The sequence below is a fragment of the Musa acuminata genome, chromosome BXJ1-9 (genome assembly GCF_036884655.1).
Source record: "Musa acuminata AAA Group cultivar baxijiao chromosome BXJ1-9, Cavendish_Baxijiao_AAA, whole genome shotgun sequence".
Classification (NCBI taxonomy): domain Eukaryota; kingdom Viridiplantae; phylum Streptophyta; class Magnoliopsida; order Zingiberales; family Musaceae; genus Musa; species Musa acuminata.
The window spans coordinates 41,477,006-41,502,458 of record NC_088335.1 but is presented as its reverse complement, the minus strand read 5'-3'; the positions used below and the strand labels follow the sequence as shown (position 1 = coordinate 41,502,458).

General features: G+C 35.3%; 1 protein-coding gene across 1 annotated transcript; it reads right to left on the bottom strand.

Annotated features, from left to right (window-relative positions):
• Positions 1-3,369: 3,369 nt before the first annotated feature.
• On the bottom strand, positions 3,370-5,220 carry LOC135594342 (hypothetical protein At1g04090-like). Its single transcript, XM_065084735.1, has 2 exons — positions 5,084-5,220; positions 3,370-5,002 (listed from the first exon to the last, which is right to left on the bottom strand). Exons 1-2 carry the CDS (start codon positions 5,142-5,144, stop codon positions 3,465-3,467), a joined length of 1,599 nt encoding a protein of 532 aa, XP_064940807.1. The 5' UTR covers positions 5,145-5,220; the 3' UTR covers positions 3,370-3,464.
• Positions 5,221-25,453: the final 20,233 nt, after the last annotated feature.

The following is a 25,453-nucleotide window of genomic DNA, read 5'->3' as shown; positions in this document are numbered from 1 at the left end:
ATAAATTTTAAGACTTATTGAAGGTGATTACGATAAAACTTTAAACCCTTTGTTATGAGTTTGAAATTTTATTCATGAAAAATAATAAATCGGTGTAAAATTTTCTTTCTCAAGTAACTAAAATTGTTCATTAAATAAAATCTTATAGTGAATATCTTCATGATTATATAATTATTATAAAAGTTTTAAGAAGTTTAACTCCGAAATTTGATCATGTTATTATCATAGTTAAAAAGTCAAAAGATCTATCTATATTTTAAATTGATGAATTAATAGGTTCCTTGTAAGCATATGAAATAAGGTTAAACAGGCCACTTAAGAAAAATAAAGAAAAAATAATTTAAGTTAAGAGGAAGTCTTGTACTTCTAAAGAAAGACACAAAAGGTTAACAAAAAGAAGACGTGGCAGAAGAGGATTTCGTGGTAAAGAAAATAGAAGAGGAAGAGGAAGATAATACTTTGATAGGCATGATGAACAAAAATAATCAAATTATGATTAAAAAAAATACAAGAGTGGAATTCAATATCACTATTATAAAAATTTTGGTCACATGAAGATAGATTGTTAGAAAAGAGAAAAGCAAACAAGCTATATGGACGAAATTGAAGAAAGTAGTAAGTTGTTTATGACTCGTTCATAAGTTAGTGATATCTCAAATTGTATTTAGTTTTCGGATAATATATATTTTAATCATATGACATAAGATCAATATTTAGATAAATTGATAAAACTCACAAATTGAAAGTTAAACTAGGAGATAACAAGTAAATCCAAATGGAAAGGAAAGAAATAATTGACGTGAAGATAAGTCAAGGGAAGGTAAAACACCTTGATAATATTCTTTTTTGTTCCTAATTTATCATATAACTTATTAAGTGTGGACAATTGATAAATGATGAATATTTAATTATATTTGATGATGGTTCATGCACTATTAAAGATAAAAAAAAAATCTGATTTGATTATAGTAAATGTTTGTATGATACAAAATAAGATGTTTCTACATAATGTTTAAAATATTAAAAAGCATACACTTATTATAATTCAAAAAAGAGTCAAATTTGTGTCATTTAAGATATGAAAACCTCAACATTAAGGGTTTAAGGTTATTAAATAAAAATAATAATTTTTAAATTATCTAAAATTAATACACTTGATATAAGTGAATGATGCATTTATGACAAATAAAGTAAGAAACCATATCCTATTGGAAAAGCATGGGGAGCATCTAATTATCTTGAATTAATTTATACTGATTTATATGGACCTATGAATAAAATCATTTGGTAGAAATCGATATTTTTTTGTTTAATGATAATTATAACTACATGAGTTGGGTATATTTTCTAAAATTAAAATTTAAAATATTTGATAATTTTTAAAAATTTAAGGCACTTGTAGAAAAGAAAAATGGTAGTGCATAAAGACACTTCAGATAGAGATGATGAATTTGTATCTAATAAGTTTAATTCTTTTTATGAGAAAAATAGTATTCATAGGGAATTAATAACATTATATACAACCAAACAAAATAGTATAGCTAAATTTAAAAATTGAACTATTGTTGAAATGATAAGAAGTTTGCTTAAAGGAAAACATCTTCCAAATCAATTTTGGGCAAAAGCCATTCCAACATCAATTTATTTGTTGAATATTTCACTAATAAAGATTATTATGAATTAAACTCCTTTTGATGCTTTGTATAATATAAAGCTAACTATAAGCCATCTAAGAATTTTTTGTTGATGCTTTAGTAAATTTATAAAACCACCATAAGTTTGATGAAAAATCTGAAAAATAAATCTTAATTGGTATTCCTTATAATCTAGTAGAACTAAACACTCTATAGAATTAAGTAACAGATCCTACTCTAACATGTTAATCATTAGCCTCACCTAGTAGATGAATTAAGTTCAGATTCATCAAATGATTTCTCAAATGAAACTTCTCTAAGAAAATTCAAATCACTTATAGAAATTTATGATTCAACATTTACTTTATTTATTTAAGATCCTACAAGTTTTGAGAAAATAGTTGAAAAAGAGGAATGATGAAAGACAATGAAAGAGGAAATTAAGCTAATTGAGAAGAATAAAACTTAGGAACTATTAGATCTACCAAAATAAAATAAAGGTATTGATTGAAATGAGTATTCAAAACAAAGTATGATGCAGGTAGAAGTATCCAAAGGCATAAGGCTTGGCTTGTAATAAAAGGATATTCACTGTAATAAGTGATTGGGCAAGAGCTTTGGATAATAGAAAGAGTACTTCAAACGATATCTTTAGTTTCGAATCAAGAGGTATAATTTGGAGCTCAAAAAAGCAATCAATAACTGCATTATCAATATCGGAAGCAGCATATGTAGCTACAAAATTAGCAACTTGTCAAGTAATATGGCTTTGAATACTTCTTGAAGATTTTTATCAAGAATAAAAAAAAGCAACTGAAATATTTTATGATAACAAAATCACAATTACAATGATGAAGAATCCAATAGAAGAATAAAATATATAAAGATACGCTATCATTTAATATGATAATATGAGATCTTATACAAGTGGAGTCATAATAATAAAGTATTATAGCACAAATAAACAAGTTACAAATATTCTTACTAAGTTACCTTTATATCATAAGCATATTTATTTTATGTCTCAAATCGATATATATAATTACGAACCAAGGAAGAGTATTAAGAATTAATTGATAGATAATTAGTTATCTTAGGTAGTTACTATATTTTAGATAGTTATAGTCATGTTCTTGATAGTTTTACCTAACTCATTATCTAAAAAATTATAGTCATACTGACGTGATGGATGAGATAATTATCATTAGATCCCATAAATAGAACCAAAAGATGAGTGTACTAGAAAATATTTTATAAATATTCCTAGTTTTAGCTTTTGTTTAATACTAATTTAGTTTTCTTAATTAATTTTTTTTAATTATATTAATTATGTTTTTATTTTTTTTATTTTTTTCACTCCTCCATCCTCAATAGAGAAATCAAGATGATATCATTCGGGGTGGGGAGACAGATATGCCCCAGCCTCAACCTGGCCATGCTCCACCTCTAGTTCTTCGTGGCCAATCTGTTGAGAGAGTTCGAGTGGAAGCCCGGGAGTTGACCGTGCTGATGAAGCATCGTTTGTGATCTCGGATTAGTCCAAGAAGTAAATAGATTGCCATGTCAGTAATGATTCCGTGGTACTTTAGTCTTATAATAAGCATACGATTCAGAATGCACTTAATAAGATTTAGAGAAAATCTAAAAAAATTACAGGAAACTTTGATTAATGTGAATTCTATTTAGCGAATATAAATAGCATTTCGAAATAGTTGAAATCATTAAAGCTAGTTTATTTCAATCCATAATATTGCATCTTTCAGCATGATACAATGTATTGAAAGCAGCAGTAATGCTGCTATAATCATCAACATTAATGGAGCCAAGTATTTAGTTCTCATCCATTGCCCAACTTCTCTTCTCCTTTGGGCCGGTAGGCCCTTCTTCCCGAAGAACTTCATCGGGAAGACTATTGATGATGCTCTCCAACCTGGACCTGAACTTCCCAGGAAGCAGCTTCTCCACTTTCTTGAGCTCGTTCGAGATGTCATAGCTTATCTTCGGCCCCCACTCCCTCATGTAGTTCAGCCATGCAGGCTCTGTGACCGCCGACCCCATGTACTCCGCCGCCACCACCTCGAAGCTCCGCCCGCTATCGATGCTGTTACCTTTCGCAGTGTCATTCCTGATGCCAATACCCAGTTTGGAATTCCCTTGTAGGACTAGGCCTGGCTTCGAGTACATAGCATGGCCATGCAATGAAGAATACCCCACGGGCTTGTTCCCCTCCTGGAAATCGAGCTGGGAAGCATCCACCCAAGTCCCTGAGCTGTGCTCGGCAAAATATAGCCTCCGTAGCTCGCCGGTGAAGTTGCTTATCCTTAGTGTCAATTGCTCCCAGTCACCCACATGCTCTCCTATCTTCCCCAGTGACACGTTGAACAGCCCCAACTTGGCTTTTGCAGGCCCATTGAACGGATAGAAGATCCATATGACGACGTCGGTGAAGGTCGCGCCGAGCATCGGTTTGATGTGTAGGTACAACTTCGTGCTGGAAATGTCTCCTTTCTTGATCTTATTCTTCTGGCCATCATCGGCCGGAAGATCTATCCAGTAGGCGCCGTCGTTGGAATCCCCCTGGGGAAGATTTGAGCCACCAGAGTCTATAGGAGTAGGATTCTGGTTTCCTTTCTGGTATAGCAGAGCACCGTTGTCGAAGAACCAGCTAACAGATGAGGGGAGGTACACCTCATCCGGGTGGAAGTAAATCCATGGTGAGTAAGCTTGCATGAGGGCCTCCACTTGACGAAGGTTCGGCATGGAAGAGAAGTTGGCCTCCCTGTTCTTCAAACAAGCCAATGTTGCAGAAGTCGCAGCTCCATTTGTTCGGGCTATGAATGTTCCAACCGGCACACCGAGGGCATTAATGCCCCTTGTAGCGGGCCTTAAGCTATCCACACTGAATCCATCAGTGCTCCATATGTATGCATCGCTCTCAGGCTCGTCGGTCAGGTCGCTCCTCACGCATCTGACTTCCTCGACCGAAGGCTTCTCCGATGAGCTCGTGACGACAAGGCCGACAGCATGGTATCCTTCTGGTGGCGTCGGCAGCCAGAAGTAGCCACGACCATCCTGATTGATGTTAGATGACTCGCTGCTCCAAACAAGGGTGTAGTCCGATGGCTGCGCGAGCGTGTCGCCGTCGCCGGAACCTCTCCCGACCAGAACGCAGCCAAACAGAGGCTGGTTGTTCGGTTGGGCGTAGTAGCCCAGCACCGAGAAGCCACTGGGGACTGTCGAAGGTTTGAAGAAGGTTGCACCGAAGCCATCTTGGCCGCCTTCATGGGTAGCCCAAACTTGCGTGAACGTGGAGACTTGACACACCTCCAGGCCTCCAAGATCTATTATCCCCTGGGCAAATTCCCCACCTAGAAGCCAACAACATCAAGGAAACAAAAGCTTAAGCATGCGATAGAAGAAGAAATGAGGTTTCTTGTGTGGTTAATTACCTGGTGGCCAAGATGGTACTGGAGATGGAAGCTTAAAGGATGTTTGGATTGGGAGAGACATCCTCCTCTTTGAAACAGAGAGGTCTCTGGTGGTTGGGAAGGGAATGCAGTTCCCCAAGACGCTTCCTGTGGCCTGTGGTAAGTTTGCTGTAGTTTGGGAGGGAAAGGGCCGGGTGGAAGATGCTGGAATATAAGGAGGTGGGAGTAAAGGTATTAGTTGAGAATTGTGTCCTTGCAGGGCCTTAAACTTGTGATTTGGACCACTGCCTCAATGCCGATAACTCCGAACAGTGGTTGTAACGGACATGCTCTCAAGTTAGACTTAATCTTAGGGGTTGGGCAAAGCTGCAACTAAGCTTCTATTGAAGCTTTAAGCTTTCTTGCCTTTGGAACTCCTACTTGTTACAGGAGTTTAATTGGATGGCAGTGTTTGGTGAGACTAAAGGGTATCAGTTCGTAAAATCATGGTACGTGTAGGAAGGAAAAAAAAGCATTTTAACAAATAAAGATTATGTCAGAGAAAACTTACACAAGCATGGGCATGGGACATGACTATTACATAACATGAACATGGCATACATCATTTAAAACAAAAAAAATAAAACACGAACATCACAAGGACATATATATATATATATATATATATATATATATATATATATATATATATTTCGATTGATATTAGTTTTATAGTATTAATACTTAAACATGAGATCTTTAGATCTACTAAAGAGAAAAATTGAAGAATTATTTAAGTAAACATAAATTTTTAAGTAAATCATAAACTTAGACATAAAACTTTTTAAGTAAATCATGCTTGATATTACTAACATGGCTTCTTTTAGTTTCCCTCAACTATTCTCAATTAAACTTCCTAATCTTCTTTCTCTTTGTTTCAACTAATATACGTCTAAATATCATGAAATTTTCAGTTATGCCAAATCAAAATAACTACAAAGGCTAATATATTTATTTAACTATCTCATCTATGCACTTCACTTTTTAAAGTTTTGAGACCATACATTATGTAATCATTAATTTGTATAATAGATTGATAGTTACTGTCAAAACAATTTTATTTTATATTTTATTCTCGAAAACTAGACATCATCTATTTATCAATTGATCTTTATGAATTATTTTTAGGATACCGGACATGTTTTTCAAGTAAAATATATTCACCCAAATCAACAGATACCATGTTAGTGAATAAGGTTATAATCATGGATGGTTGTTTATGAGAAGAGAGTATGTGATGTACAGCTGCTACCTTGTCGTAGGAAAACCAAACAAAAGATGAATCATTAGCTTCAGAAAAAGCATGAGAACGCTTCATTAACCTTTGCTAAGTGATTTCCAAGAGAAAAACATGTACATGTTGCGAACAGGAAAAAAAAAGGATCATTACTGAGGACACCTTCAAGGAGATGGTGAATGAAGTATACATGAGTGATATTGGTTCGGCTCGTGCCCTGTTGAGCCAATCATAAGACATGAACCGATCCAATACCACGCCGTGTCTTCTTCTTCTTCAAGTCCTCTCCTGTTTCTTCCCCGTGATCAAACCACCATTTATACGCACACTTGAACGTGAAGACATAAGCACATACCGATAGAAAACATTAGAAGGAATCAAACACAAGACAAAGTCCCCGAAAGACATGCTGAGCACGTAGTACAATTGAGAAAGGTTTATCTATTATTGCTAGGTTTGGAAATGATATGGCTACTAGATTTGATTCAGAGGTCACAGCTCAATGGCCATCATTATCTTAATACGCATCTTTATAGGAAGTGGAGAGTTGGTCACAGGAATATAAATGTAGATCAAGTGAGGAAGAGGTATACCAGCTTTTTCCGCAATTGGTATCGTACGACGATGAGGTCGAAATGAATTCCTGATTCATTAGTTTGATTTAGCTGACTATATAAATGATTTTGATTTGGGAGGATGGTATTTTTTTAGTTTGGTTAATCTGTTCAGACTAAACTGAATCGATTTTAATTTTAAAAAAATCAGTTTGATCAAATTGGTTATCTTAAACTTTGACCGATTCAAATCAACCTATTTTTATCATTAACTTAATTTTCTCATCTTAATCCTTCTTAATCCATTTGATTAGGTGCTAAACATGAATTTCTTTTTAAATATTTAGAATGACAATTGTGGTAGGAACTTTTTTAAAATGCTAACTTAATTTGATCAAGATTTTGATTTGATACAATTGAATTCAACAGGTTCACCTAATCAAGTCGATTTATCTAACATTTATATATATTTTAAAAATATTTAAAATTAAAAATTAACTAATCAATTAATTAAACCGGATACTTTTGTATGATTCATTGTAATTTTATTGGTCAGTTTTCAAACACACTACCAAATGACTATAACAATATTCCTCAAATGGTCAAAGACGTTGGTAAATAATTAAAAATAGTGTAACATTGATTATTAAAGATCACGATGCCTTTTGTCATGATTTGATTGTGGTTTAATGACATCGATTTATGAAAGCTTGTATTGATATTATATTTCCCAACTATGATTCAGCCAGTGCTACATCAAGTGAGAATCCAACACAGACTAAGGTCTACCCAATTTGATTGTCAGTGTCTTTGGTTTTGATAAATTATATTAATTCAAATCTTATCTTGCCAATGATGTATCTTTAAGCAACTTGATATGACTAAAATTTAGAGTTAATCGAGATTCCACGCGTAAAATCTAATCGGCCAAATCCACTAAGTCAACATATGCAAGCTTGAGTAAAAGAATATTTATTTGAAGTGTTCTTCAGAATACACAAGAGGTTATAAATAAATAAAAGAGACTCTAGTCTAGTTCTAAGTACATATAAATAAATATTTTTCTACTCTTAACTCTCACTTTTTATCCTAAAATTAGTTTTTGACATATGATACTCACAATATAAGGGATACATCGAGAGTCAACTTGAAAAGCATCCAATCTTATAAGAAATCATATTCTTAAACTGTTTAATGAAAAGATTGTGCTATCAAATCGATCGTACCATCAATCAGTTGCACCATTAAGACTGACTATGCCATCAGGTAAGTCACTTTCTCAAGATGATCATAAGAGTTATCAATACTATCAAGAGAGTCATGCTCTCAAATTGATCACATTGTCAGGTTAATCGCACTCTCAAGACAAAGGGTGGCAGCAAGCTGAGGCTTTGCTCATGAAAAGCAACAAGCTAGTCCCATTCAGGAAGATGCCTAACGTACCCACGTCGACAGCAAGTTTGAAGGGCAAAGCTTGGTGCGACACGTGGTGAAGAGAGCAACTTGGTGTTAAATAAATAAATAAAGAAATAATTTCTCCCCAAGAGAAAGAACCTCCAACCACCAAATCATTTATATCTTATTTTCATATAATTTTTCAAATCTTATTATTTATATTAATAATAAAAATATAATAAGGGTGCAGAAGCTCACCAACATAAGCTCAAGCCATGTCCGACGAGTCAATATTCATAAAAAATATAAAATGAATGAGTGAAGGTAGGTTGTAGCTATAGATGAAAAATAAAAAGTCTAAATTGTAGTTTTATCTATTATAATAAAAAAAAGGTCTAAAAAAGTCTTAATGGACCGTTTGCTATTTTTGATTGTTCCTAAGCAATTTATTTTACCTAGTTTTTATGTGTTTTGATTGAAAACTATAAGTTGAAATAGTTTAAAATGTTGTCTAGCGATCGCACGTCAGAATGTGTAAAATTATCTTAAAATGACTTAGGTTTTATGCACTATGATCTATTTTTTGTAGGCTATGTTGTTGAGAAAAATGTGAGCCATCTCAACACCGTAGAACCTTAAGAGTGACACTTAGGGGATGAGAGTTTGAGATAGTATTGAGTATTAATTGGATTCACAAGTTCGCATGTTAAGCTTAAGCTTATAGGAACTTACCAAATACGCATGGTACCTAGTGAGCAGTTATTTGTAGATTTGTGACTATTCGTTTGCTTTCTAAAATTCTTAGTTTCTCTTTCCTCTCTTTTCTCTTTTATACACCGAGTGTTTATTGAATTGCTTATAAAGGTGCCCTCTTGACAAAAGATCAAAACTTGTTCGTTGCTCACTTTCAAATTGATCAATTTTCTCTTTTATATGTCCTTTTAGACTTGAGCGAGGTTGCAATTAGGTTGACCCTTTTACGGATGGATAATACAAGGGTATTTTATGTCTTAGACAATCCTAGCTAAGTTCATGATATTGGTGCAAGGGTATCTTATGACAAGCAATTTCAGCTAAGTCTATGAAATTGCCACAAAGGTGTATCATGATTTAGGTAATTTCAGGGAAGTTCATAAAATTATAGTATTAGAGTGGGCAAGCTATTAGAATCATAAATGACACTAAGGAGGGGGGGGGGGGGGGGGGGGGGGGGGGGCGCGGTGTGAATTAATGCTATCAGAAAATCATGATAATTAAAAAAAATTATATTCGATGAAAATCGATATCAAAAGTGAGCTTGACTTAGAGTAAGTGTAAAGTGGAGTATGCAACAAAATCTATAAGTAATAAATGTAAACAACAAAAGAAAAGAACACACCAGATTTATAGTGATTCGGTCATCGTGACCTATGTCCACTCTCAATTCCTCCTATGTCGAGGCCACTAGCTTCTACTATCGATCTTCTTTCAATAGGCAAAGATCAACTACCCTCTTATTGTTGGGCTGATGGCCCATATTCAGCCCATGTGGGCTTTATCAGCCCATAGCCCACACCCCCTCTTAACCTAACCCTAATTAAGATTAGGGGGGTGTGGTGGCTATGTTTTAGAGGCAGAAAAAGGCTATAAAAAGGGCAGCAATATGGTGATCTATATAGCCACGAGATTCCAAAGAGAAGAAGGAGAATAAGGCAGAAAAGGAAGAGAAAGAAAGGGAAGAAGACAAGGACAACGCAGAGAGACTGTTCACAATCATCTAGCAGTGTTCTCATCTCAGGTTAGATCAAATCTACAGTAGGCTCTTGCTGTGATTACTTGGGAGGTTTTAGATATTGTGGGTAGTGACGTGATCCTTGTATCCCAGTTATTCTCTTGTGGTTGTTGCTAGGGTTTTGGGCAAGAGATTGAGATTTGTATATTCATTATTCTCATAGTGGATTATCTCTAGTTTGCCCCGTGGTTTTTACCCTTCACATTGAAGGGATTTTCCACGTATATCTTGGTGTTCTGTTTGATTGTGTTTCCATTTTATTCCGCTGCGTATTTTGGTCTTCTAGTATTTGTTCATATACAAAGGTTATTCCTCTTTATATCCCCATCAACTGGTATCAGAGCGGAGTTTTGGTGATTTAATTTTTGTATTTGAACATGGAGGCCAGTAATATTTCTCGCATGATTAGTTTGAATGGAAACAATTGGATGATATGGAAACCAAGAATGAAAGATCTCTTGTATTGCAAAGATTTGTATGGACCTTTGCAAGGGGATAGTGCAAAACCTACAACTATGACAGATGATGAGTGGAAGAGGTTAGATCGAAAAACAATTGGGTTTATTAGACAATGGCTTGATGATAGTGTCTTTCACCATGTTTCTACTGAAATTTCTACATATTCTCTTTGGAAAAAATTGGAAAGTCTCTATGAAAGAAAAACAGCTGGCAACAAAGCTTTTTTGATCAGAAAACTTGTGAACCTAAAATATAGAGAGGGTGCTTCTATTGCTGAGCATTTGAATGAAATGCAGAGTATTACTAACCAGTTATCCTCTATGAGAATGTCTCTTGATGATGAGTTGCAGGCATTGTTACTTCTCAGTTCATTACCAGAAAGTTGGGAGACACTGGTGGTTTCCCTTAGTAATTCTGCGCCAGATGGTATTGTCACTATGAGTCAAGTAACAAACAGTTTGTTGAATGAGGAGTTGAGAAGAAAGAGTTCGGCAACATCTCAGAATGATTCACAGGCACTTATCTCAGAGAACAGAGGAAGGCCAAAGTCTAGAAGCAGTTCACGTATGGGTAGGAGCAAGTCAAGATCAAGAAAAGATATTGTTTGCTATAACTGTGGTGAGAAAGGACATTATAAGAACTAATGTAAGCAACCTAAGAAGAACAAGAAAAAGGGAAAAGAAGTGGAGTCTACAGAGTCAAAGGATAATACTATAGCTACAGTGCAGGGTGGTGATTATTTGATTTTGTCTCCTTCTGATGATATTTTTTCTTGTGTGTGTCAGGATCTTGAGTGGGTGATTGACACAGGTGCTTCTTATCATGCTACACCACAGAGGGAGTTTTTTGCTACATACAGGTCTGGAAACTTTGGTGTTGTCAAGATGGGCAACTATGGCACAGTAGACATCATTGGCATGGGTGATATCCATTTAAAGACCAACCTTGGCTGCAAGTTGTTACTTAAGGATGTGAGACATGTGGTTGACTTGAGGTTGAATTTAATTTCAGTTGGAAGACTAGATGATGAAGAGTATGAAAGCAGATTTCACAGAGGGCAATGGAAGCTCAGTAAGGGTTCTCTTGTTATAGCTAATGGAAAGAAATGTCATATTTTGTACAGGTTGTAGGCTAAAGCTTATGGTGAGCAGTTAAATGCTACAGAGAAAGACTTCAGTATGGAGTTGTGGCATAGGCGATTGGGACACATGAGCGAGAAGGGGCTGCAAGCTCTTTCCAAGAGAGAGGTATTACCAGATCTCAGAGGTATACATCTAAACCCTTGTATTGATTGTTTGGTTGGTAAACAACATAGAGTTTCATTTGCTAGTGCTGCTTTGTCTAGAAAAATGCATGCCTTAGACCGTGTTTATACAGATATATGTGGTCCTTTGAGGATAAAAACTTCTGGTGGATCTGTTGATGTTCTTGGTATAAGTAGTGCACTTTATTTTGTCACTTTTATAAATGATTTTTCCAGGAAAGTTTGGGCTTATGCTTTGAAGACCAAAGATCAGGTTATTAATGTCTTCAAAGAGTTTCATGCCAGGGTTGAAAGGGAGATAGAAAGGAAATTGAAATGCATAAGATCAGATAATGGTGGTAAGTATACGGGATTGTTTAATGACTATTGTAGGTCACATGGGATCCAACATGAGATGACAGTTCCTAGTACACCTCAGCATAATGCAATTGCAGAGAGGATGAACCGCACCATCATGGAAAAGATCAGATATATGCTTTCACAGGCCAAGCTACCCAAAAGGTTTTGGGATGAGGCTTTGAGGACTGCAGTTGATGTGATCAACTTATCACCATGTACAACCCTAGATGGTGATGTTGCAGAGCATGTATGGTTAGGGAAAGATGTTTCCTACAAGCATTTGAGAGTGTTTGGTTGTTGTGCATTTGCATATGTTCTAGATAATGAGAGGTCCAAGCTGGATGGTAAGTATAAAGAATGTATTTTTCTTGGTTACTCACATGATCAGTTTGGTTACAGGCTTTGGGATCCAGAAAAGCAGAAGGTATTCAGGAGCAGAGATATGGTCTTCTTTGAGGATCAAACCTTTGAGGATTTGAAGAAGAAGGCACCAGCCAAGACTTCTGCAGAAGGATTAGCAGATTGTGACCCAGTTATTCCTCCAGTATATCAGGGTGATGGGGGAGATGTGTAGGAAAATAGTGTAGAGCCTGATGTTGATTTACCTGCAGGACATGTTGAGCAAGAAGAAGTAGGAGAGCAAGTTCCAGCAGAACCTCAGTTGAGAAGATCTTCTAGACAACGTCAACCTTCCAGAAGATACTCTACAGATGAGTATGTGATGCTTACTGATGCAGGTGAACCAGAGAGTTACCAGGAAGCAATTGAGAGTGAGCAGAAAGAGAAGTGGTTAATTGCTATGCAGGAAGAGATGGATGCTCTTCAGAAGAACCACACTTATGATTTGGTGCTGTTACCAAATGGAATGAAGGCCTTGAAGAACAAGTGGGTTTTTAGGTTGAAGACTCAAGAATATTGTTCTCAACCAAAGTATAAAGCTAGATTGGTTGTGAAAGGCTTTGGTCAAAAGAAAGGTATTGACTTTGAAGAGATATTTTCTCCTGTTGTTAAAATGTCTTCTATTCGTGTTGCTCTTGGTATTGCTGCTAGCCAGGACTTAGAGGTTGAGCAGTTAGATGTGAAGACAGCTTTCCTTCATGGTGATTTGGAGGAGAAAATTTATATGGAGCAACCAGAAGGCTTCAAAGTCAAAGGTAAAGATAATTTTGTCTGCAAGTTGAAGAAGAGCTTGTATGGGCTAAAGCAAGCTCCAAGACAGTGGTACAGAAAGTTTGATTCATTTATGACAGAAAATGGATACAAAAGAACGGCTTCAGATCATTGTGTATACATCAAATGGTTTAGTGAGGATTTTATTATTCTCTTACTTTATGTTGATGACATGCTTATTCTTGGGAAAGATATGTTTAAAATTGTCAGGTTGAAGAAGGAACTGAGTGAGTCTTTTGCAATGAAGGACATGGGGCCAGCAAAGCAAATACTAGGCATGCAGATTTCTCGTGACAGGAAAAACAAGAAGATTTGGTTGTCACAGGAGAAATACATCGAGAAGGTATTGGAAAGATTTAGTATGAGTAATGCTAAGCCAGTTGGTTCTCCTCTTGCAGGTCACTTCAAGTTATGCTCAGAACAGAGTCCGTCAAGTGATGAGGAGAAGGAGAAAATGCAAAAGGTTCCTTATGCTTCAGCAGTTGGAAGTTTAATGTATGCAATGGTATGTACGAGGCCAGACATCGCATATGCAGTGGGTGTTACTAGCAGATTTCTTGCAAATCCAGGCAAAGAGCACTGGGCAGCAGTGAAGTGGATTTTTAGATATCTCAGAGGTAGCTCTAAGGTTTGTTTAAGCTTTGGAGGTGGACCACCTGTGTTAACAGGTTACACAGATACAGATATGGCAAGAGATATAGATACGAGGAAGTCTACTTCAGGTTATGTACTTATTTTTGCAGGGGGAGCTGTGTCATGGCAATCCAGGTTACAAAGGTGTATTGCTCTCTCCACCACAGAAGCAGAATATATTGCTGCTACAGAGGTATGCAAAGAAATGCTATGGATGAAAGAATTCTTACAAGAATTGGGGCTGAAACAGAAAAATTATGTGGTGCATTGTGATAGCCAGAGTGCCATCCATTTGTGTAAGAACCCAATGTTTCATTCCAAGTCAAAGCATATAGATGTCAGATACCACTGGATTCGAAATGTATTTGAAGAGAAGCAGTTGCAGCTTCAGAAAATTCATACAGATGACAACGGAGCAGACATGTTGACGAAGACCTTACCAAAAGAAAGACAGGAGATATGCCGACAGTTGGTCGACATGACTTCACATTGAGGAGTCATGGGACAGCCTCCCTTATGGGCTGAAGGGGGAGGTTGTTGGGCTGATGGCCCATATTCAGCCCATGTGGGCTTATCAGCCCACAGCCCACACCCCCTCTTAACCTAACCCTAATTAAGATTAGGGGGGTGTGGTGGCTGTGTTTTAGAGGCAGAAAAAGGCTATAAAAAGGGCAGCAACGTGGTGATCTATATAGCCACGAGATTCCAAAGAGAAGAAGGAGAACAAGGCAGAAAAGGAAGAGAAAGAAAGGGAAGAAGACAAGGACAACGCAGAGAGACTGTTCACAATCATCTAGTAGTGTTCTCATCTCAGGTTAGATCAAATCTACAGTAGGCTCTTGCTGTGATTACTTGGGAGGTTTTAGATATTGTGGGCAGTGACGTGATCCTTGTATCCCAGTTATTCTCTTGTGGTTGTTGCTAGGGTTTTGGGCAAGAGATTGAGATTTGTATATTCATTATTCTCATAGTGGATTATCTCTAGTTTGCCCCGTGGTTTTTACCCTTCACATTGAAGGGGTTTTCCACGTATATCTTGGTGTTCTGTTTGATTGTGTTTCCATTTTATTTCGCTGTGTATTTTGGTCTTCTAGTATTTGTTCATATACAAAGGTTATTCCTCTTTATATCCCCATCACTTATAACTCTTTCTCATTTTTTAGGCTTAAGAGAAAACCTTTATATGTCACTCACCCCTTCCTTAAACATAAATCTAAACTTAGAACAAGATGAAGGGAACTCTCAAAGGATTACAATAGAGTTTTCTCACTTAGAGTCACAAGTTTTTATTCACTTTTTATGCTCTATCAAGCAACAAAGTGTGGGATATTTATAGGCCCTAAATAACTTCAAAAATAGAGCTAAAAAGTATCTTATTTCATATTTTTAAGGTACTAGCGGTACTGATAACTAGTGATACCATCGCCTGTCAGTCGGATATTAAGCGGTACTACCGCCTAGTCTGGTGATACCATCACCTAACAGTCTTGAATACTAGGCTCTGGAAGTACCACCACTAGTCTGGGCGATACCATCGCCCAAGCACTACTTGGGAGGCCGAGCCTCAAGCGGTTCGCCATTGCCAAACCCTACTACAAGTCATTGAATGGGCCAACCAATAGGCTCAATTCAACCCTAATTCGAGCCCAATTGGCCCTAAATTAAGTTAGTAGGGTTATATTTAAGTCTAATACAAATTAAGACCTAATTATGATGATTAAGACTTAAACAATTACAAAAATAAGAAGCTAAGATGTCTAGCACATCATTTATTCATCCGAACTCTTGGCGAACTTCCGACAAACTTCCGATGCATCGTCTGAACCTTCGGTATATCACTCGATCCATCGATATGTTGACTCCCACAATATTCGATCTTAGCACAACGTCCAATTCTTTTGACCCGATGCCTGTTTTCTAACTCCAGCCTAACATCTTATTCTTTTTGCTTCAATTATTTTACCTTTTCATGATCGTGGTTAGTCCTGCATCACTTTTCTTAAAACATAAACTAATCAATTAATTTCATCATCAAAATCCAAGATTCAACATAAGCAACTTAAGTAAATAGCAAAAGTTTTTTAATCTTACCATGGTGAAGCATCTTGGCAAATCAAGCAAGACGGGGCAAGCTAGACCGTTGCCCCAAGTAGCCGTAGGTGGGTCACAAGTTTAAACTTACTCTCAAGCTATTAGAATTGCTAAAGAAGAGTGCAACAATAAATAAGATGAGCAAGAAGTTGGCTATTTTCCATGAGTAGAGGAAGCACAATCCGAAACACCAATCGGAAAAAGAAGATATAAGGAGGGGCTTATAGTTGTGAATACCCACCTTGACATTCTTGAGACAAATCTAGAGGAACTCTACTAAAGCAACAAAGACTTATTAGGATAAAGAACTTATAAGAGGAGGTAGAATCTCGAATCAATAAGGTCGGGTCTATTAAATTTTATATTTTGATGATGAAATTAATTAATGAGTTTATGGACTGATATGAGTTTGAGATAGGTGCATAAGAGAAACTTCGATCATAGACTTGAACTATCAAAAGATAAATTATTGAAGTAGAAGAATCAAACATTGGGCCAAAGAACATGATGTCAGAGATTGGACATCAGGCCGGAGGATTAGTCGACATACTAGAGGATGGAGTTCGTGCCATGAGTTTAGGCATCGAGCCGGAAGGATCGAGTATTGTGCAAAGAAGATCGAATATTGTGGAAGGTCAACATGTTGATGGATCAGGTAATATATCAAAGGAAAGGACGATACATTGGAGGTTTGGATAAAGTGTCAAACAAATAGATGACATGCCAGACAACTTGCTAAAGGCTTTACGATTGTAATTAGAGTGGTTAAGTCTTGATCGAAATTATTTTGAGTCTAATTGAGTTGATTTTGGGTTGTAACCATGCCAACTTAATTAGAATCCCATTAGGCTTGAACTAGAGCCAAATTAGGCCTATTAGAAGGTCAATTCGGTGACCTAAGGTTGACCTAGGCAGTACTACCGCCAAGCCCATGTGGTAGTACCACTAGAGAGCCGAAAAGTATAGATTATGCTTTTCCGGGAAGTCCGATGGTAATACCGTTGAGGGCGATAGTGGTACCACCCAGGTCGACGGTGGTACCGCTAGAGCCTAGATTTCCAAGCTCTGTTTAGCAATAGTACTGCCCGATGCTGATGGTAGAATCGCTAATACCCCGAAAACTCAAGGATTTAAATTTTTGACTTTAGTTTTGAAGCTATTTGAGATCTATAAATACCATACTCATGCTTGCTTGATGGAGTAAAAATTTTTCAGCATAAAAGTATTATAAACTCTCTTGAAAAGTGTTGAGTCTCTTCCTCCTTAAGTTTAGAGATTATACTAAGGAGGTGTAAGGTTTTTTATAAAAGAGAGGTGTAAAGGTTCTCTCCTAAGCCTATGAAAATGAGAAAGGGTTATAACAAGGGTAGTTAATCTTTGCCTATTGAAAAGAATATCGGTAGCAAAAGCTGGTAGCCACAAGAGAAGAGGAATCAGGAGTGGACGTAGGTCGGGATGACCGAACCACTATAAATTGGTTTGCATCCTTTTCTTGCTTTCTCTTGTCGTTCCTTCATGATTTATTTACTTACTACCCTTACTCATATTTTTAGCTAGACAATTTTTGATTTTAGATTTATCAATTGAAAATTTTAAATTAGAACTTTATTTTGAAAATACTAATTTACCCCTCCTCCCCCCTAGTTGGTTTAACATCTAAGAGAGATTAAATAACTTTTTCTAACAATTAAGAGAGTCACTCTATCACTCGCCCTCTTATGTTTAGTGGGATGGACTACACTTATTGGAAGACATGAATACGGATATTTTTTTTATATAGATTTTGATTTATGGAATTTTATTGAATGTGGTTTTTAAAAATCTTCTAAACCGATAAATATATATAATGATCTTGAAAAGAAAATATTTTCTTAAAATTCTAAAGCTATGAAAATTTTATTTTATGCTTTAGATAAAAATAAATTTAATCATGTTTTTATATGTGAAACTATAAATAATTTTTAGTACACACTTGAAGTTATTTTTGAAGACACAAATAGAGTAAAAGAATATAAGGTTAATATTTTGGTATATAATTATAAATTATTTAGAATAAAACTAAACGAAACTATTGGTGATATGGATACCCATTTTACTAATATTGTCAATGATTTGAAAGCCCTTAGTAAATGTTAAACTAATGTTGAATTGGTTAATAAAATTTGAAGTTCTCTTCCAAAAAATTGGGATCCAAAGTTAACTATAATTTAAAAATAATGACTTGAACAACTTTCATATTGAAGAATTCATAAAATTATTAATGACCTATGAAATTACTTACAAGGCACATGACAAACATGGGGAAAACCTTTCAAAAAACAGGAAGGATATTGCACTTAGAACTAAAGAAGACCATTAAAGCTCAAGCGATAATGATGTTGACTTAGTATTTCTTGTAATAAAATTTAAAAAGTTTATGAAAATAAACAAAACACATTCTGTAAGACAAGAATCTAAGAATAAAAGTTAACTTAAAAAAGATACAATAATTTGTTATGAATGTAAAAAACTAGGACACTTAAAAAATGAGTGTCCACAACTAAAGAAGAAGCTGCCAGTACAAAAGAAAAAGAAAACACTCAAGGTAACTTGGGATGAATCAAGTGCATTAAAAAATGAAGAGCAAACTAATGAAGACGAAGCAGCAAACTACATATTGATTGCTTTTGAAGTATGTGACTCAATTGAAATTTCTTTATCTTATAATGAATTACTTGATGCATTTCATGATTTATATGATGAATTTAAAATAATCGATTAGAAATATAAATTACTAAAATGGATCATGTATTTCTCTCTAATGAATTTGATAAATTAAAAAATAACTATGATAATTGCATGTTAACATCTTGCACTAAATGCAAAGAAATAGATTTACTCAAAAAGAAAAATATGTTGTTACAACAAACATTAGAAATAAATCATTAAATATGATTCTTGTTAACAGAGGTTATGTATATAAAAAGAAAGGAATCAGCTTTATAAGTAGCAACACTCAACATAAGTCAACTACATTTGTAAAAGGACCCATATTACATATTCTTCCTAAAGTTAAATGTAATTTTTGTGGAAGATGTGGTCATTATACTTATAAATATTCATTTAAAAAATATAGCTCTCACAAATTAGTTTGGGTTCTTAAAGGAATCATAATGATTTAATACTAAAAGTCAAGAAAGGTAGATCTAATTATGAATGACTCAAAGTTAAATGGGTACCTAAAGCAAACCTCTCTTACTTATAGATATATCTCCAATCGAAAGCTAGGAGCAAGAGATAGAATCTTGATAGTGGATGCTCAAGGCACATGATGGAGATCCATCACATTTCTCAAAGCTCACAATCCAAGATGGAGGATATGTCACTTTCGGAGACAACAAAAAAGAAAAAATTATCGGCAAAGAAAATATAGGTAACAAATGAAATCTTTTGATTGAAGATGTTCTGTTAGTAGATGGCTTAAAACATAACTTACTAAATTTGAATCTAATACTTATATTATAGAGATACTACATAAAAATAAATAAGTTTCATGATGAAACTTATTTTTCAATTTTAAATAATGATGTATGGCTTTGGCATAGGAGATTAGGTCATGCAAGTTTGAAATTGATCTTATAAATTACAACTAAAAAACTTATAAGAGGAATGCCTAGAATTAAATGTGTCAAAGATAAAGCTTACGATGCATGTCAACTAGGTAAACAAATAAAGGGTAACTTTAAATATATAAATCAAGTAAGTACCTCTAGACCATTACAATTAATTCATATTGATTTATTTACACCAACTGATATCACAAGTCTATGAGGTAGTGAATATATTTTTGTGATTATTGATGATTATAATATATATACTTGGACTTACTTTTTATCATATGAATGTTATTATTTTAAATATTTTATAAAGTTTTACAACCAAGTTCAAAATAAAAAAGGTTTTATGATTTCTTCTATTTGTAGTGATCATGATGGTGAATTTAAAAATCATGAATTTCAAAAATTTTATGATTCAAATGGTTATGACCATAGTTTCTCTACTCTAAGAAATCTACAAAAATAGAGTTGTTGGGAGAAAAATAGGAGTTTACAAAAGATGGCAAGAATCATGTTTAATGAGCATAGCCTATCCAAATATTTTTGAGCCGAAGCTGTTAACATGATATACTATGTCATGAAGAGGGTTTTCACAAGACCAATACTTTATAAAACTCCTTATGAATTATGAAATAATAAAAGAGTCAGTTTTTCATATTTTAAAATTTTTAGTTGTAAATATTCTATTTTAAATGAAAAGGATGCATTAGAAAATTTTGATGCAAAATCTTATGAAAGTATATTTTTGGATATTCCTTTACTTTTAAAGCTTATTAAGTTTTCAATAAAAGAACTTTAGTTATTGAGGAATCTATTCATATTATTTTTAATAAGTCTTTCAAATTTAAAAAAAAAAATAATTTTAATGATGATTTTAAATTTGACATATTAAATTTGAATGAGAATTCTCCTCTCGAAAGCAACCTGGATACATCTACTTCCAAAAAATTCTTATCCAAGGAATGGAAGTATGTAGATATATATCTTAAGGAGCTACTTATTGGAGATACATGTTCAAACTCGCTCTTTATTAAAAAATATTTATTCAAATCTATGAATCGAGAACTTTTACTATTTGTTCTTGTATGAGTTTTTTTCTTTTTATTAAAGAGAATATTTAACCAAACAAATCATGATATTTATAATTTGAGATTTATTTTATATGAATTAAGATCATTTATTATTTGTTTTCCTATGATTCTTTTTGCTATTTACTAAAGAGGAGATGTATCCAAATGAATCATGATCTTTCACTTGACTTCTTGATATTTACGACTTGAGATTTTTTATGTATGATTCTTTTGTATTTATGACTTGTAAACTCTAATTTATTGATAACAAACAAGAAGAAGCTTATATTTGTGTTGATGATAAAATAGGGGAAATAGTGATTATGTTGAACAAGGAGGCTTATAATGCATTTATAACTTTTCATTAGTAATGACTCATGCCTAAATTTCACTAGTTATTTTTTAAAACTTGATTAAATATTTGGGCTTGCAATGATATATCAATTCAAATTTATCTCCACTTGAATTCAAGAGTACCTTTGAAAAAGTTCTATTTTGAATTCAAGATAATCACATTTTTAAGATGACATAAAAAAAAGAGTTTTGTTAATACACCATCTTCAATTGACCTCTCATAACTTGAACTCATCTTTGATATTAATATCTTTCATTTTATGATTGGAACATTGATGTAAAGGGAGTAAGTAGCACCATGATACTATGATATCCTTCTCTTCTTTTTTATGATAACAAAGGGGGAGAGAGAAGTAGTAGCTTACACATTTCAAAGAGAAGTAGTAACTTGCACGTTTCTCTTTTTTATTGATAACAAAGGGGGAAAGTTAATTGTACTCTTTGATGATGTAGAAAATTATAATATTATAAGAAAATCTAGGGGCGATATCACATACCTAGTAGAAGCATAGAAAACAAAATTCTCATTTTTCCCAAAAAGGTATTCGTCATCGTGCGAAGATTGATGCACAAAATCTGTAAAACCGAAAACTACATATATAAAAGATTGTGTTTTACCTAGGAAGATTATAGATCCTTGAATCCTTGCTGATTTGTAGGAGAGGATGAAGGAGATCAAGCATCCTCCTCTTTAGTGGTGATCCACATAGTAGGGCTACGACGACGCTCCTCAAATAACTACTCAAAACTCCACACATGCTATCTGAGGAGAAGGGGAGAGGAGAATAAGAGGTGACAATCTAAAACCTATGGCATATAGGTGTTTAGTTCCCTACTATTTATAGAGGCCCTCTATCAACGTAACCCTAATGGATCTTACCCTATTGGGTATTGAATCTCCATTCAAATACCCAAGCCTCTTATATTAGTGGTGTGCTATATACCTGTCCATAAAATGGAGGCAACTGGTCTTATAGTTGCTCATGTGGGGACACTAGGGCTACAATGCAGGTGCTAATTAGAAAATGAGTTTATTGATTGATCCGCTCACGGAATATTGGATGGTCAGTGATATCTCATTGTTAAACAACGATTCTATTGTCCCAATGGTATATCTGATCCTTAGACTTGAGACACCAAAGATGTCCTGCATGCGTACTTCACTCTTTGATATTGGACTTATAGGCTTGAAAATTCTAGATCTAGCATAGCCGATCATCGAGAGTGACAATCAACTTTACGAGGAGTATTGAGTATCGATAGAGGATCATCCACTCTTGGTGTCATGAGAGGAATATCCCATGTGTTTTTGCTCAAACAAATCCCTTGCTAGGGTCATTCGGATTGAGAGAGAAAGAGTTCTCTAGGAGAATCCGAAGAGAGCGAGACTCGAGTAGAAACCATATGGGTCTAACAACACCATACCCTGTATACAATCTCTAAGATATTAGATGGATGAGGGACTATAGATACATAGTAACCGAGGACAGATAGGTCTAAAGGATTGGATTTCGTTATATCGTTTGGGGACTACGACGTAGTGGCCTAGTACATCCACTATCGATGAGTCGAATAAATTATTATAGATATAATCATTCATTAAGCTAGAAGAAGTTCTGATAGGTATGACTCATGGCTAGCTCAATATTGTGCCTAGAGGGTCATATACATATGGTAGGTGTTGTGACGAGTAAAGGTTCAGATATGAGATATCCACCGGAGCCCTATCTTATTGGATTTCTAAAAAGCCCATAAATTATTGGATCTTATGGATGAGATCCAATAAGAGCCAATGAGAAATTATTGGATAGAGATTGACTAATCTAAGAAGCTTGGGTAGTTGGATGGAGATCCAATACCCAATAGGGTAGGATCCATTATGGTTAAGTTGACAAGGGCCTTTATAAATAGGAGGGAACTAAACATCCATAGACCAGAGGTTTCTTGGTTGCCACCTCCTATTTTTCTCTCCCCTTCTCCTCCTTAGATAGCTGGTGTGGAGGTTTAGGTAGTGATTTTGGAGTATCATCATAGCCATACTATGTGCAGCACCGTTAGAGATGAGGACACTTGACCTCCTTCATCTTCTCCCACAGATCTATAAAGATTTAAGGATATATGATCTCCCTAGTAACACAACAATCTCATGCGTGGTTTTAAGTTACGCATGTTTTGCGCACCAATCTTTGCACGACGATAATCACATTTTTAAAAAATTTGAGATTTTTAATTTTTTATATTTTTCTGTTACACATGTGATATCACCCCTAGATTTTCCTACAGTAATATCAGAGCTAAGTTATTTATGCGAAAGATTGATTTTGAACTATGTATGTTGTATTTTAGAAACACTTTTGACGTCAAAATTTTTGACGTAAAAGATGAGAGAGGGCAACAACTGTTGTTGCCCTTGTAAGTTGGCCAATGGCTACTTGCAGCCTTGGCCGAGGCCTAGCCACCTACATGCAGGTGGCCGGCGGCCTGTAGTTAGCTGCTTACAGCCGGCAGCCTACGGGCAACCTATGAGCCGTAGGCAAGCAATTGTATGGGCGGCGCTTAAGAGGCACAACGAGAGCATTGAAGTGATAGCAGGACCCACAAGATGGACGATCGTGATGCATGGAGATGCGTCAAGATGTTGATAGAACCGACAAGGACGAGATAGATGATCATAGGTCATAAAGATACACCTTTGCACACATAAATATTGATGTGAGTGATTAGGTCCACTAGCTCAGGCCTGATCACATTAGGCTATGGTCCATAATCATCTGGTATGATTGCTCATGTGATGTGTGATTGCTTGTACACCTAATAAACAAATATATATATATATATATATATATATATATATTTGTATATGATGTAGATATACATTATATACAAATATATATATATATATATATATATATATATATATATATATATATATATATATATATATATGTGACATATTATATTAGAAGATCAATTCAAAATCCCCTCTCTCGATAATATTAAGTCGATAAATGTGACCTAATTAGATTGATCTATGTGGCCTTCTATCGTTATAGGTAAGGTCCAATTCTCGATAAATGTTGAGTTAGTCGAGTCTCTCGAGGCTCACCTATATCGCGATTTACTATCTTGCATATAAAATAGAGATGTCACTAATAACCTTTGGAAATGGTATTCTTATCAAGTTTGTTAAATCTCATATTTTGATGATGAAATCAATTGATAAATTAATGATCTAATCCATGTGTTGTGATAAGTGATGCAAGACTAACTATGTGAAAAAAGACAAAACAATTACGGTAGAATCAAACATTGGGGTGAAGTCAAAGATTGGACATCAGGTTGGAAGAATCAGAGTATGCACTAAGAACGAATGTTGTAGGTGTCAACATGACAAAGGATTGGATGATATGCCAAATATCTAAATGATGTGCCGGAAGTTCGCTAGAAGCTCGTCGGGAGTTTATCGGAAGTACGCCATTTTGCCGAGAGTTCGGATGAACAATTGATGTGCTGGACAACTAGATTGCTTAATTGTAATCATTTTAGCCTTAATTGATATATTTAGGTCTTAATTTGAGTTAGGTTTGGGATAAATCCTATCAACTAAATTAGGAGCCAATTAGACCCAAAACAAGGCTTAGTCGGGCTGAATAGATGGCCCACTCAACCACTTGGAGCCATGCCAAATGTTGGTACCGCCTAGGGTGGGTGATGGAACCACATGAGGCTTAGCCTCCCAGGTGTTCTGAATAGTAGTACCGCCCAATGCTAGAGTGTCAGGTAGTGGTACGACCTAGGACTAGCGGTGGTCGAAATAATTTAAGTCACCCCCCGCTCTTATTGCAAACCAAAGTCCAGTGCCACTCAGTACTAGCAGTTGTTGAAAGTAAATGCAAACCATATTTTATAGTAGTTCGGTCATCCCGACCTACGTGTACTTCCGATTTCTCTTCACTCGAGGCCATTGGCTTTCACTATCGATCTTCTTTCCAATGAGTGAAGATCAACCATACCTTACCACTCTTTCTCCTTTTGATAGGCTCAGGAGAAAACCTTTACAACCTCTCTTTCTTAGACCTCACTGCTCCCTTTAGAAGAATTTCTAAATACTAAGAAGAAGTGACCCTACACTTCAAGAGAGATTACAACCTTTCTTTCTCAAGAATATTTTCCCCCTTTCTACTTAATTCTTGCTTTTCTATGCAGGAATAGCTGGGATATTTATAAACCCTAAATAGCTTCAAAAATGGAGCAAAAAAAGATTTCATCTCAGGTTTCCCAAGTCCTAGCAGTACCACCGCAATTACTAGGTGGCACCATCTCTTGACAGATTGACAACCGACAGTACCGCCGCTTGTCAGTTTGTTACTAGATGGTACTATCACTTAGTTTGACATTGACACTAGGTGGTACCATCGC

What these genes read in the sequence shown, in the direction of transcription:
- LOC135594342 (XM_065084735.1), bottom strand. Translation starts at nt 5,144, where the DNA reads ATGTCTCTCCCAATCCAAACATCCTTTAAGCTTCCATCTCCAGTACCA. An exon ending in AGTACCATCTTGGCCACCAG is followed by an intron (nt 5,003 to 5,083) that starts GTAATTAACCAC and finishes GTTGGCTTCTAG; the next exon opens with GTGGGGAATTTGCCCAGGGG.